The sequence below is a fragment of the Rousettus aegyptiacus genome, unplaced genomic scaffold (assembly GCF_014176215.1).
Source record: "Rousettus aegyptiacus isolate mRouAeg1 unplaced genomic scaffold, mRouAeg1.p scaffold_m13_p_3, whole genome shotgun sequence".
Classification (NCBI taxonomy): Eukaryota; Metazoa; Chordata; class Mammalia; order Chiroptera; family Pteropodidae; genus Rousettus; species Rousettus aegyptiacus.
This window is the reverse complement of record NW_023416306.1, coordinates 29,470,936-29,484,808: the sequence shown is the minus strand read 5'-3', so window position 1 is coordinate 29,484,808 and position 13,873 is coordinate 29,470,936. Positions and strand designations below refer to the sequence as shown.

The 13,873-nt window shown below is 35.3% G+C and overlaps 1 protein-coding gene across 1 annotated transcript in view; it reads left to right on the top strand.

The window, feature by feature from the left end:
* Positions 1 to 13,416, top strand: part of MELK (maternal embryonic leucine zipper kinase) — a 64,711-nt gene extending 51,295 nt beyond the window's left edge. The window contains exons 14-18 of the mRNA XM_016130454.2: positions 3,266 to 3,497; positions 6,506 to 6,602; positions 7,648 to 7,816; positions 10,512 to 10,615; positions 12,891 to 13,416. Coding sequence (XP_015985940.2) covers positions 3,266 to 3,497; positions 6,506 to 6,602; positions 7,648 to 7,816; positions 10,512 to 10,615; positions 12,891 to 13,068 — 780 coding nt within the window. The 3' untranslated portion in view covers positions 13,069 to 13,416. The remainder of the gene's footprint in view (positions 1 to 3,265; positions 3,498 to 6,505; positions 6,603 to 7,647; positions 7,817 to 10,511; positions 10,616 to 12,890) is intronic.
* Positions 13,417 to 13,873: the final 457 nt, after the last annotated feature.

Genomic DNA, 13,873 nt, shown 5'->3' with positions numbered 1-13,873 from the left:
TGCTTGCAAATTTAACGTGTTCCTAAAACACTGAAAACATTAATGAGTGATTGCTGAAATAAGAATGAAAGGGAAGCCAGTTATTTCCGGCCTGAAGAAAGCCAAGATGCCATTTTGGAACACTTTACTGCTTCTTTTTTTTTTTTTTTTTTTTTTTTAATGAGGTATAATTTATATGTAGTTAGTTAAATTCACCATTTTAGTGTACAATTCTATGTTTTGACAAATGCATACAGTAGCATAATCAAGAACCACCAAGATCAAAAACAGTTTTTTGTCCCCCTCCAAATTTCCTCATGCCCCTGTGTAGTTACCTCCTCCTCTCCTCCAACTCAGCAGCAACTGATTCGTTTTCCTTACCTTTTGATTATCTTTTTTTCCTACTGGGAGTTTTTTAAGCTTCTTGCATGTATAGTTAATATTTTTCCTTCACTCTCTCTGAGGGGCCCACACACAGTGCAGTTTTTACTTCAGCTGTGAAATACAGCAGCAGGTGTGCATGTTTCTGCTCAGGGAGGCTCATCAGAGACTCAGAATGCACAGTTTTCTTGGGGGCTGGTTACTCAGGCACTCTTTGCCTGTGTGATTAGTCACAATCGTAGAAATTCTACACTTCCAGAAGGAAAGCAGGTGTTCATAAATCACACTGGTATAGCAGGGTTCAGTGCCCCGGCCATACAAACAGGCTTATTAACATGGGGAACTTTTAAAAAGATGGGTTCCTAGACTCTAACCAGAACCTGCAATGTTAAATCTTGTGCACAGCAAGGCCCTTATTACATATATGCGGGAGTTCTACAGGCTGTATACTTAGAAATGGAATGAATATCTTCAACCTTACCGGATAATGCCAGTTTTTCGCCGAAATGGTTATATTAATTATACTTTAACCAGCAGAAGAGTGTTCTCAGTGCTCTGCATACTTACCAATACTAGATATTTTTAGCTATTTAGTATTTTCTAATCTGGGTAGTGTAAAGTGATAGCTCACTGTAGTTTTACTTTGTACTTCTCTGATTACTTAGGCATCCTTTCATGTATTAATTGGCCAGTGGTGTTTACTAGTCTATGAAATGGTTTTTCACATGGTTTGCCTGTTTTTCTATTGGATTGTTTCCTTTTTCTTGTTGTATCAAATAAGTTCTTAATTTAATCTTAATTCTAATCTTTTGTTGGTTATGTATTGCAGATATATTATCTGAGTTTGTCACTTGTCTTTTTAATTTGATGACAGAAATAATTAATTTTAATGAGTTAGAAGTTGTCAGTATTTTCCTTTGTGGTTTGTAATTTTTGTGTCTTTTTCAGGCAGTCCTTCCCTATCCAAAAGTTATAAATGCATTCACATATATTGTTTCTAAAAGTTTTAAAGCGTTTCCTTTCACATTTAAGTTTTTTAATCTATCAGGAATTAATTCTTCTATGGTATGAGGTAAGGAACCAGGTTTTCCCTCATGTAATCAGTTGTACTAGCACCACGGAAAAGTCCACTCTTTCCCTGCTGAGCTACAAAGGTACCTGTATGATATATCAAGTTGTCATATGACTGTGTCTGTTTCTGGTCTGTATTTTATTTTATCGATTTATTTGTACCAATACCACACATTTTAACTACTTTAATTTTATAATAGTTCTTCTGTCTGGTTGGCCAGTTTCCTCTTAGTCTTCCTTAGAAATGTCTTTGTTCTTCTTGCCTCTTCGCATTTTCTTACACATTTTAGAATCATCTTGATAAATTTCACATACTGAAAAACTGAAATTGCATTGACTTTAAGATTAAATTTGGGAAAAATTAAAATTTTAGACCCTTAAATACCCTGTTCATAAATATTGTACACCTCTCTGTTTATTAGGTTTTAGTTAATTGCTTTCAAGAAAGATTTTAAATTTATCCCTAAAGGTCTTACATATCTTCTATTAGATTTATTTCTAGGTACTTCTATTTTTTATTTCTATTGGGAATGATAGATTTTTAAAAATCACATTTTCTAACCTCCCAGTACTGAAGTATAGATATGAAATTGATTTTGTGTATTGATCTGACATTCAACAATTTCCTAAACTCTTTTTCATTCTTATAATTTTCTTGTATATTCTGAGTGTTCTATGTAGAGAATTATATCTATAAATGGCAGTTATGTTTCTTCCAGTTCTTATGCCTTTAATACCTTTTTATTTTATTACTTCACTTAGTAGTCCTAGCCAGATAGCAGACATTCTGTGTTCTTCCCAATTATATATATATAAAAAGGCTGCTCTGTGGGAATATATCGGGGCTCAGATTAAGGGTTGAGAGTTTGAGTTTTGTTGAATTAAAGCTTTTCTTTTAGATAGGAGTTGTGTTTGCTTCTATCATGCTCCTGGAACACAACCAATTCAGGACTACTTTAAATTAAATTCGAGGCTTGAGATTTCTGGGACAATGCATGTAGTATGAATTAGGGCCGTAAGCCTATGTGAAGATTGTCTTGTGGTTGCTTATTGAAGGAGACTGTTTTTTCTCCCTTAGAGCCAAGGCCAAGGCCAAGACAGACACATTTTTTTGTCTGCTCCTTTGCAGGGCAGATTTATATTTAATTTACTTTTTAATTTTAGTTATAGCCCCTCCTGGCTTTTCATGAGAGCTTTGGGTCTAACTTACCACCTTGCATGGGTGTAACATTTCTATGACTGTTAAAACCCATGCGGATGTTATTTGAGGTGGTAGGTAGATGGGCAGTCTCATCCTTGGTTACATTTTCTGGCTTCTTGCTCCTGTTTTTAGTTTGACCTTTGAGGACTTTCCGTACTATTTCTTTTGCAAGCTTAACCATAAATTTAAAATATTTAAAAAATATGTTCAGTCCAACATGTCCATTAGAGCATTTTAACGTATTTTTTTTGCCCTAATCATTGACTAAACTTTTATTTTTTGGTACATATTAGAGACAAACCATGGAAATCTAAAGATGGAAAACAAATTTTAGGGGTTTATTTGTGGCCATTATCAATATTGCCTAGGACTTAGGTATGTTTGAGTAAATACTCGACTTGAAACATAATTGAAAATTACCTGTCAATAGAACAGACTGAAGTGATCTACATGTACTAAAGAGAACTGAATATCCCTTTTCAGATTTCTTAGTATTTCCAATAATATCCTTCTGATAGTATTTCATTTTAATAAAAATGGTACAAGGTAATTTGCAAGTGATTAAGGCATGTTGTAAAGAAATTGACTTTTCTTCTTCTTCAGTGTGCTTTATCCAGTGACTTTTTTTTCCAGTTTGCCAAGCATTGGACAGAATCAAATGATCTGGAATCTAAATCATTAACTCCAGTATTATGCAGAGCATCTGCCAATAAATTAAAGAACAAAGAGAATGTGTATACTCCTAAGCACGCTGTAAAGAATGAAGAGTGCTTTGTATTTCCTGAGCCAAAAACTCCAGTTAATAAGAACCAGCACAAAAGAGAAATACTCACTACACCAAATCACTGTACTACACCTTCGAAAGGTATTTGCTGAAACACCTTTAAATTCCATCCTTCTCATCATGCTAAGTAAATGTATAGCAAGTCAGAAATTGCTGGCATTGCTCTCAGGAATTTCTAGAAGCCGAGCTGCGTTCTTATTATGTGTTATTTGCTTTAGTTGGAATGAAAGCATATTAGGCAACTTCTAATTTTTCTCAAATGATAATGAATTTTCTCTTTTCTACATACGTAGAGTTGAATCATAGCATCATAGAATACCAAAGCTGAAAGGCAAGTTAGAGTTCATTTAATCCACCTGCCTTTTTCACAGCTGAGGAACTTGAGATTCAGACAAGTGGAGTGATTTGCCCAAAGGTCATACATCCAAATTTAGACTTTGCTTGCCCCTTTGTCCCCACTTGTAATGACTAAATTGAAGTTTCTGCTGAGCGCTTCCTACTCATCTGGGTCTCAAGTCTTATACCTGATCCTTCTCTGCCTTGTATTTCTGCCTGCACACCAGCAGACAGGGTAAATCTGCGATGCCCTTCCAGATATCTGTGTCTAGGATTTACAACTCTCCCACTTCCCTTGTTCTTTTCAGTGTAATCATCACCAATTTAAGCTGTTTCCTTTATGACACCTTAGCGTTTTGGTTGTCGGCTTCATTTAGACACATTCTTTTTTGTCAGTACGCTTCTTAAAATAGTGCCTGGAACATGACCCAGTTTTCTGGCACCGGGTGTCACCAGGAGAAGGCAGTAGTACCATGAGAGTAGAGACTTTGCCATGTTTATTGAAGCATTGCATACTACATAAGTGGGGCCATATTGGTTGTCTGATACATAATAGGTGCCCAATGCCTGGTATGTAGTGGGGGCCATATCTATTGAATGAAGGAATGAATAAATTAGAACCTGAAGGGATTTTATTTACTGTGATTAGCCTACATCACTTTTAAAAATGACACCTAAACGTTATTAGCCTTTTTTCCAGTGTACGTGACCTACTCTTGTGTGTGTTAAGATCCTAATGAACCCAAACTCTGAAACAATGCCACGTGAACTGCTATTAAGCCACATCCTCCCATTGTGCTTCCAGTCTGCTAATGGGGCTGATAGCCATTTCCAGAGGTCTACTTATATATAAAGATATGAAAAGTTTTGTCAGAGTATTTGCTGGAAGTCCTGTTAATTACATTCTCCAGTTCATCAACTCAGACAATACTTTCCCCACAGTTGTGAGGCTACTTTGGTGTGATGATGTGTATTTGTGTATGTGTGGCTGCCTGTGGTTGTTATGAGGGTTCAGTGAGGTAACATCTGCACATAGGCCCTTAATAGTATTTGCTCTTGCATCTTTTCCCAGTATGTGCATGCGTGTGGGGAGGTCTCTTTCTCTTCTGTTATTTTTCTTACTATAGGTACAACATCTTTTGTGAGCTGTGGGGTTGGGCAGAGAGATAAAATAGACCTTTAGCTCATCTTAGCTCATTCGGGGCTTTTTAAAAAAAATCCTTCAATGCCTATAGTCCCTTCTATTATTGATATTTTCTACAAAACCTTTCTACTGGAGGTTTTGAAATATGGATAGTTTAGAATTTATAATCTTAAAGTGTTATCAGTTTACATGTCTTGTCTCTGTGAGAAAGATTATGTCGGTCAAAAGCTATTATTGTCTGTTTTTATTTAAACATAAGAGCTGCCTATGGGAGCAAGTGTCTGAAGCCCCGATTGATAGCTTCCATTAGCGCTTTGCATTTTACTTTCTCTGTGAGTCATTTTTGACATAAACATTAATTTCATTTTTCTGAATCCTGTATAATCTAGTCAGTGACAGTTTGTCGAAGGGATACTATGTGTGGTAGTAGATACTCAGTATTTAAAGATGAAAACTGTTTTCATACATGTTGATTGAACTTATTTTCTTGTTCTTATGGAACCAGTGAGAATAGTGCTGAATAGTCATAAACAAAACAAAATCCCTGATCCCTTTTTAAACACTTGATATCACATTTATTATAGAGTGAATATTGTCTCTAAAGGGTATACAACTTTTATTTATTTTTAAATTTAAAAAGATTTTCAATTACGGTTGACATTCAATATTATATTAGTTTCAGGTGTACAGCATAGTGGTTAGACATTTATATAATTTATGAAGTGCTCACCCTAATAAGTCTAGTACCTGCCTGACACCATACAGTTATTATAATATTATTGACTACATTCCCTATGCTATACTTTACATCCCCTGACTATTTTTGTAATTGGCAATTTGTACTTCTTAATCCCTTTTACCTTTTTCACCCAGTACTCTCAATCTCCCTTCCATCTGATGACCATCAGTTTGTTCTCTCTATGAGTTTGTTTCTGTTTCATTTGTTTATTTTGTTTTTTAGATTCCACATATAAGTGAAATCATATGGTATTTGTCTTTCTCTGTCTGACTTATTTCACTTAGCATAGTAACCAGATTTGTTAATGCAAATTTGTTGCAAGCTATCTGGGATACAAGTACCCTACTAGAATAAAACAATTCTGGAATAGGGAATATAAAAATAACCAAAGCTCACTCCTCTTTAATAACTTTTATCAAGTATTCTCAGTGGATTGTTCTCTTTGCCTAACAGGAGTTGAATAAGGCTATGGATCGAATTAACGCTGAATATTATATCAATTAAAGGCATAAGTTGGGTCCTTGTGTAAATACAGATTGACTTTTACTTATAAAAAGGAGAATCCAGTAATTAAAAAATCTGTATTTTTATGATTTATTTAGATCTATCATATGATCATTATACTAAAATCATAAGCATGGCCTCAGTTTTGCAGTGAAGAAAAAAGCTACACATGCAAAGCAAAATGATTTTGTTTTTATCATAAATCACCCAGAAACATTTATTTGAAAAATTGAGCCTTAACTTCACTGGTCAAGTGGTTATAGTATTTCTGAGTCATTGAATGAGGTGATGTATGCATTGTTGATAGAAATTTTGAAACCATAGCAAGTCAACTACATTTGGTTTGTGTGTTTGTTTTTCTAATAGTGAGAAACCAGTGCCTGAAAGAAACCCCAATTAAAATGCCAGTAAATTCAGCTGGAACAGAGAAGTTAATGGCAGGTGTCATTAGCCCTGAGAGGCGGTAAGTATTGTGTTTTAGCTTTTTTGATCTTTATTATATGTAGCCATATTTCCTTTTTTCATGTGTGATAAACCTAATTAAGGTAAACCATCATGTAGATTCTTTTGGAGACTGTAGGAATGTATGTGAATGAGGATGGCCTGTTGCCATTACTGGAGCTGTGGCCACTGCCTTTCTCATGGCATGGAGTTGTGAAACCAACTCATCAGCAGTAGGACTGGCACCTTAACTTAAAACACAGCAGGCCGAAAGGCAGTGGCCCTGGCCCCAGCCACGTAGTTTTTTTCTCTGAGGCCCATCTTTCCCTAAACTTCTGCCAGGACAGTATCAATATCCACTAACAGATAGCAGTCCTTCAGATGGTAAAGATACTAAAGGGTCAGAAAACCCATGCCTCTTGTATGAATGGTTCTATAGCAAGGTACCCTTCATTGTCTTTTATAGCTCTCGTGTTAAGCAGAATCAGTTTTGAGGACAATTGAAGGAATTAGAATGTGAACTAGATATTAGATTATACTATGTATGGCATTATTAATATTTTTGATGTCATAATGGTATCGTGGCTTTGTAGGAAAATGTCCTTATTTATTGGTGCTGTTTGCTGAAGCGTTTCAGAGCAAAGTATCATGCTCTCTTCAGATGGGTTACTTTCAGATGGTTTGGCAAAGAAGTACTTATATTTAAAGTGTTTATTATCTATATGCATAGAAAAGGCAAATGTGTCAAAATATTAACAGTTATTGAATCAAAAAGGATATATGAGTGTTCATTGCACTATCTGTTCAACTTTTTTGTATATTTGACATTTAAAAAATGATAGGGGAAACCGAGTTTTGCCTAGAGGCTTTGGCTGTGGAGGAGGAGCGATGGCTACATTCCAGTGGGAGATGGCTTTTGTGCTCCCTGAAGAGGAGTGAGATGGGCTGGCCCCGGCATCCCTGAATTAGGCACACCTAATAAAGGGGACAAAAGCACAACCTGTGGGAGCCCCAAAGGACAGGAGGCCCAGCTCTACTCTTGGGTTTTTGTTTTTTTTTTTTTTAAGGTGTCGTTCAGTGGAAATGGATCTTAACCAAGCCCATGTAGAGGATACTCCGAAAAGAAAAGGAACCAAAGTGTTTGGGAGCCTTGAAAGGGGGTTGGATAAGGTTATCACTGTGCTTACCAGGAGCAAAAAGAAGGGCTCTGCCAAAGATGAGCCAAGGAGACTGAAGGTAAGTGGACTGGAAATCTTAGTGTGGATTTCAGAAGGCAGCTGCTACTCAACTGCTTTTTTTTTTAATAGAAGTACTGAATGAATGAATGAATGAATGAGTATTTTTTATTTACTTATGTATTCATTTAGTTAATGAATACATAACTAAATGAGCACCTAAAATATGCATTTTACTATACAGTGAATGGGCTTTGAGAATGCACAGCTGCCCCTTTTAAGGAGCAAGTAACTATAACTCAAATATTCAAGTGTATGTAGAGAGAACTCACAAAGGCAGCATGGAGGTTGGGAAGCATGGGCATGTATGAGGAACTGCCTTAAGCATACTTTCGGGATGAGGACTTGAGCTCAGTTGTCATATCTCTGGCACATAGAAGAGTCTCTGACACATAGATACTCTTATAGGCCCTCACAAAATATTTGCGTGCATAGAGCTTGAACTTTGTGGTATGTATGAAGAAAATAGTGAGCAACAGGCTGGAATTATAGCCTGGCTAAGAGGTTCCGGCCTTATTCGATAGACTTACCATGCTTTAAAATGTTAACTATGTCAGTGGTGTGGACAGTATTTTTGGTAGGAAAGGGAAAAAAATGTTAATAGTAGGTATAAGATGATTCTTACTCTCCTGGATTTTCTCTGAGCATTCATTCAAACATCTAATGAATGAGATTTTTGTTTGGGGAGGTAAGAGGTAAAGGGACGACTAAGACACAACCTATGTCCTTGAGGAACTCAAGGAGTGGCAGTGAAAATAGGCAAGGATGTTGTTGCTCTGACACACAGGGCTCAGTGCTATAATAAAAACATCTTCAGCAGAACAGGAGGGGCTGGCCCAGAGGAGCAGGGAGTAGTGTTCCCTGTGATTTGGGGACTGGGTCTGTGTTTAGTTTTTGCAGTGAGTCTCATTTTGAACAAATCTGGGCAGGTTTGAGGGAAGGGTGCTTCAGGGGAGAATGTTCTGAGATCCCATTTATTTTTTAAAGTGGAAGAAGGACTTACCCATTAGGATGTGTTGCCTTGTTGAACTTATATTCAGTGTATTCACTGAAAAGTTTTATGTTCCACATGGCTGTTTATTAGGCTTGTTTTATCCTTTTATTCTTAGGTTTTTCTGGTTGGAGACAGTTGTAAAGTATTCCAAAGACTGCCAGCTTTTGCCATTTCTCTGAAAAACAGTAAATAAAGAAAATTAAGGAAACTTGTCCAATTATATATAGTATCAAGAAGCTAAGCAGTTTCCAAATACTAATGCAGAAAGTAGGATTAATTATTTTACAAAAGAAGTCACTTCAATTGTGATTTGAAAGGATTGCGTTTATTATCATCTTGACAAAGCCAGTCTCATTTAGTGAAAGAGCCCTGGATCGGGACCCAGGAGACAGAGTCCCATCACAGCTGTACCACTTGTTCCTCTCATAACTGGAAGCTGAGGTCCCCAAACTCTAGTCATTTAATACTCACCTTCATATCAATATGTCTTCTACACTATTATTTACCTGGTATTTTTTTGTATTGACTCTTTAAAACAAACAAACAAACAAACAGATTTATAAAGGTATAATTGACACAAACTGCAGATATTAAAAATATACAATTAACATACTTTTAGCATTATATGTGCACCTGTGAAACCAGCACCACAATCAAGATGACTAACTTTAAAAAAAAAAAACTTACATTTATTTAAAAGGAAACTAAATATTATTAGTTTTTGCTAATTATATTTTTCTAAGTCATATTGGAACAAATACATAAATATTAAAGTAAAATATTCATGTACCGCCTAGAGTTATTGTGTATATTTTCAGTGACAGTTTATATCACATTTTGGGAAACCCTACATTAAGAAATGTATATCTCTCCTTTGGGCCATACGTTCTTAACTTGAAAAGTAAGGTAGTTGGGTGTTTTCCAAGCTCAGCATTTCGTTGTTTATAAAAATTCAAATCTGAAAGACATAGAAAGTATGATTTCGTTTGAGTGAAGTACTACTAGGAAGATTGAGATTTCTGTTTGTCTCTAGGACTTATTGAAACAGTAGCGTGGCACACAGTAGCCTGGCACATGGTAGCCTTCAGAAACTAGATGGACGAATAGATGGCTAGATACCAATTAGTAATTAAATTACCTAAGAACTGTGCTTTCAGTGAATGAGAAAAAAACATGATGCTACTTTTTAAAAAAGAATGCTTGCCATGTTTATTCTCACATACAATTGTCATGTAATCAGCTCCTAGGATTCTGTAATATTTAAATAATCAAAAAAGAATTAAGGAAACATATCCAACTATATGTAAATGAAATATTCTAGGGCATTTGTTTCATCTTCCCACAGCTTACATTTCAGGACTGTTATGTTTCTATCATAGTGTAGGAAGGGAGAAACGGGTAAAGCTCTAATAGACGTTATTTAATATTTATTTCTTAAAAAAGATTCATAAGAGAGGAAGATGAAAGTATTAAAAAGATGCTATAGATATAGTTAGTAATAAATATGATTTTTCCAGGCTTTTCTTGTGCCATCTTACTCCAACTTACCAAGAGTTAGTTGTAAATTTCTTAAGTATTTTCTTTGAAATATTTCCATTTAAAATGGTACTATATTGAGAGTTTTGCATCTCTAAATCAGGGAGGATGGCCTTTGCGTTAATGTAAAGATTTACTTCTCGCCCTTTCTTTTTCTTTTTTTAAGCTTCACTATAATGTGACTACAACCAGATTAGTGAATCCAGATCAACTCTTGAATGAAATAATGTCTATTCTTCCAGAGAAGCACGTCGACTTTGTACAAAAGGGGTAAGAAAGAAGCACACTGACATTTAAGCACACTGTTGCATTTATTACTTGATATATTACTTTTGAGCTCTGAGAAAACACAGGTTGGTTCCTCTCTCCCCTTTAAAAAATGTTTTTCCCACCTCATTCCAAAAAGCTTTTGTGAAAGTGTCATCGTTCATAATTTAGTCTCTTTTTTATATGAGCTATAGAAATTTTTTAAGTGCCCATATTGTCACCACTTTCCAAGTTAGACTTTTCAAAATAGGAAAATCAGAACTTCTTCCAGTATTCTTTTTTTTTTCAGAGAATTTTTATATGAGTTTATTTGAGTCAAACTCATGACATACGCCAGGGAGCAAGATCTCAAATGCTCCTCTTCCAGCATTCTTTTACATCTTCTATCTTCCTGTGATGTTCTGCTTTACAATAGTATGTATAAATTGTAACCTAAATTTATGTGATGCCTCAAACAAATCTTGGATTTATATAGACTCCTCTTTATGACTTGCTGTTTTACAGGACTGGGTTGTCAGTACTTTAGCAAGTCATTTACCTTAACTCTTTCTCACTTTTGAGTGAATTGGCCATCAAAGCCCCTGAGATAATGATCTCATGGTCTGAATGGCCAGGCCCCTTCTGGTTACTTAAGAAGTTCGTATTTCCAAGCATTTCCACTTAGTTATGTCTCTTTAAAATTTCATTATTAACTCAGCTAAGAAGAGCCACTAATATATTTAACAAAAACAGAATAGTCAGTCTAGAGTTAAGATATTAAGAAACAATCTTTTGCAAAAGTAATTTTTTTTACCTTTCACTCTGTAAGTGTCGGTAGCAGTCCGTATGTGAACTTCGGCTTTCTTCTTTAGGTGTCATTGGAACACATGTAACTGAACTCACTCTGACCTGTTCTTCATGCTTGGGGTTTAGCAACAGATCCAAAACCTCTAGCCAGATCTATATCAGAAAGTTTCCAATTATCTCTATCTGTTAGTGATCTATATCAGATCACTAACTGGCTGTTAGCCAATAATTTGTTCTAACTTCCTGATCAATCAGGAGGTCTCTGCCTTGATCCTTTTTTTTTTTTTCTTTTTACCCTTTCTATCTGTTTTTACCTTCTTTGTGACAAAGCAGAATAACAAAAGCTAAGTTTTTTAGTGGTATGATAGGACTAATCTCAGTTATATTCCATTATCTTTTTCCTGTCAGAAAGAATCACTTTTTATCTTCCAGATGACTAAATTTCTCTATGCTTCATCTTCCCATTAAGAACCATAACTACGGAGTACTTCTTTTGGCATTTCTGATATTGACTGCTAATTTTAAGAGATCAAGCCCCAAAACATGGAACTAAATTAGTAAGAAAAAGAATAATGTTTTGCGAAACCTCATAGCACATAACAGATGGAAGTAATTTCTCCACATTTCTATGGAACAATACCCCTTAATATTTAGGGAACTGAAATTTAAAATCGATATCCTATTGTTTGTGTTTATTGAAGATCAATAAGACAAATAAAACTAAAATATAGTATAAAGTAACTTTAAAAATCGATTTATATGAATTCAGTTTATGCAACTTTTCAGGAATATACCTAATACTTAAGATGTGTTTAAGCCTTCGTTTAGTCTGGGCCTTTCCTTTATCAGAGCAGTTAACATGGTCATTCTAATTATATACGCCGTATGTTTCAACCATGGAAATGTACCATCTCCTTGGGCTTCCTTTTATAACTCTGCTATAAAGTGTTATAACAATCATAACTTATTATTATTATTGGGAAAAAAAACTCAAAAACACGTGTCCTGGCAGGTTGGTGGCTTCGGTTTTATTTATATGAAAGACCGAAGTTTCTGATGAGGTGCATGCAAAAAAATATTCTGAATCTTCACTGAGCTTTCCCTTGTTGTAAACATTGTGGAAGTGGCCTAATGTTCAAGGATTACAATGTTGAAAGAGTTGTGTAAAGGATGCCAGAAGATTTCTTGAGTGTGAATGGCATGCATAGCTATGAAAGAAGGGCTTTTCTTTGGCGCAAGGGAGACTTCTGGTAAAGCCTTTTCATCTTTATTTTTTCTTAAGATCCTAGTTCAGTTTCTGGGAAAACTCCAGTCATACTCCATCACTAAAGCATAGCTAGGTCATTTGGAAACCATGAGCAGTAGTATATTGCTTAATAGAAAATAATGGTTTGTTTTCTCTATCAGCCTCCTAGAAGCTTAGAAATCTCTTGTATTACACAGAATATTCATGGTTCTCCTACTAACTGGCTCCTTATCTTGTTTTTCACAGCTATACACTGAAGTGTCAAACACAGTCAGATTTTGGCAAAGTGACAATGCAGTTTGAACTAGAAGTATGCCAGCTTCAAAAACCCGATGTGGTGGGTATCAGGAGGCAGCGGCTTAAGGGTGATGCCTGGGTTTACAAGAGATTAGTGGAAGACATCCTATCTAGCTGCAAGGTATAATTGATGGATGGTTTCCATCCTGCTGGATGAATATGTGTGATATAGCCTACCTGGAGAATGGCATGACTGGTTTGATTTTTAAAGTCCATTGGAACTACAAACTCATTTCTAAAGAACTGTCTTAAGCCAATATCTTTTAGTTTTTAAACAAAAGTTATTATTTTCTAGATGAATCTAAGGCCAGCCCATCTGTCATTATCTGTTTTGTCTTTTTTAATCATGTGGCTTTGCGTATTAATAACTGTTAACTTTCCTAGATTCACTTCCATATGTGAATGTAAGCTCTTAACTATGTCTCCTTTTAATGTGTAATTTCTTTCTGAAATAAAACCATTTGAGAATATAGCAGCCTTTTTCTCTTCTTTGTATTTAATTTTGATCCATATAAAACCTCAATTGGCTTCCTGACTATTAAGTAGAGACTATTTGGAGTATGTTTTATCTGTTATCAAATATGCCTTGGGCAGAAAAACAGATAAGAATTCATTTGCATAATTTTTTCCTGTCTCTGATTTAAGTAGGATTTATTGAGATCGTTAACTAAGTCACAGCTGTGGTTACCAGAGTTAAACAACACATTTAATATGTTGAATAAAAGAGTATTGACTTCAGTAAGTATGTTCGGTCAACAATGATAAGTATCTGAACTATGAACCTCCATGAAATGTTACTTTATGGTAATTTTTTTTAAGTCTCCATGTTGGCCCCAAATTTGTATTTTTATTTTGTTTTATTGGTCTCTAAAGGCCAGCACTCAAGTTAAATTTGTACGGATTTTACCAATTAAACTAGTTGGAGAAAAAAT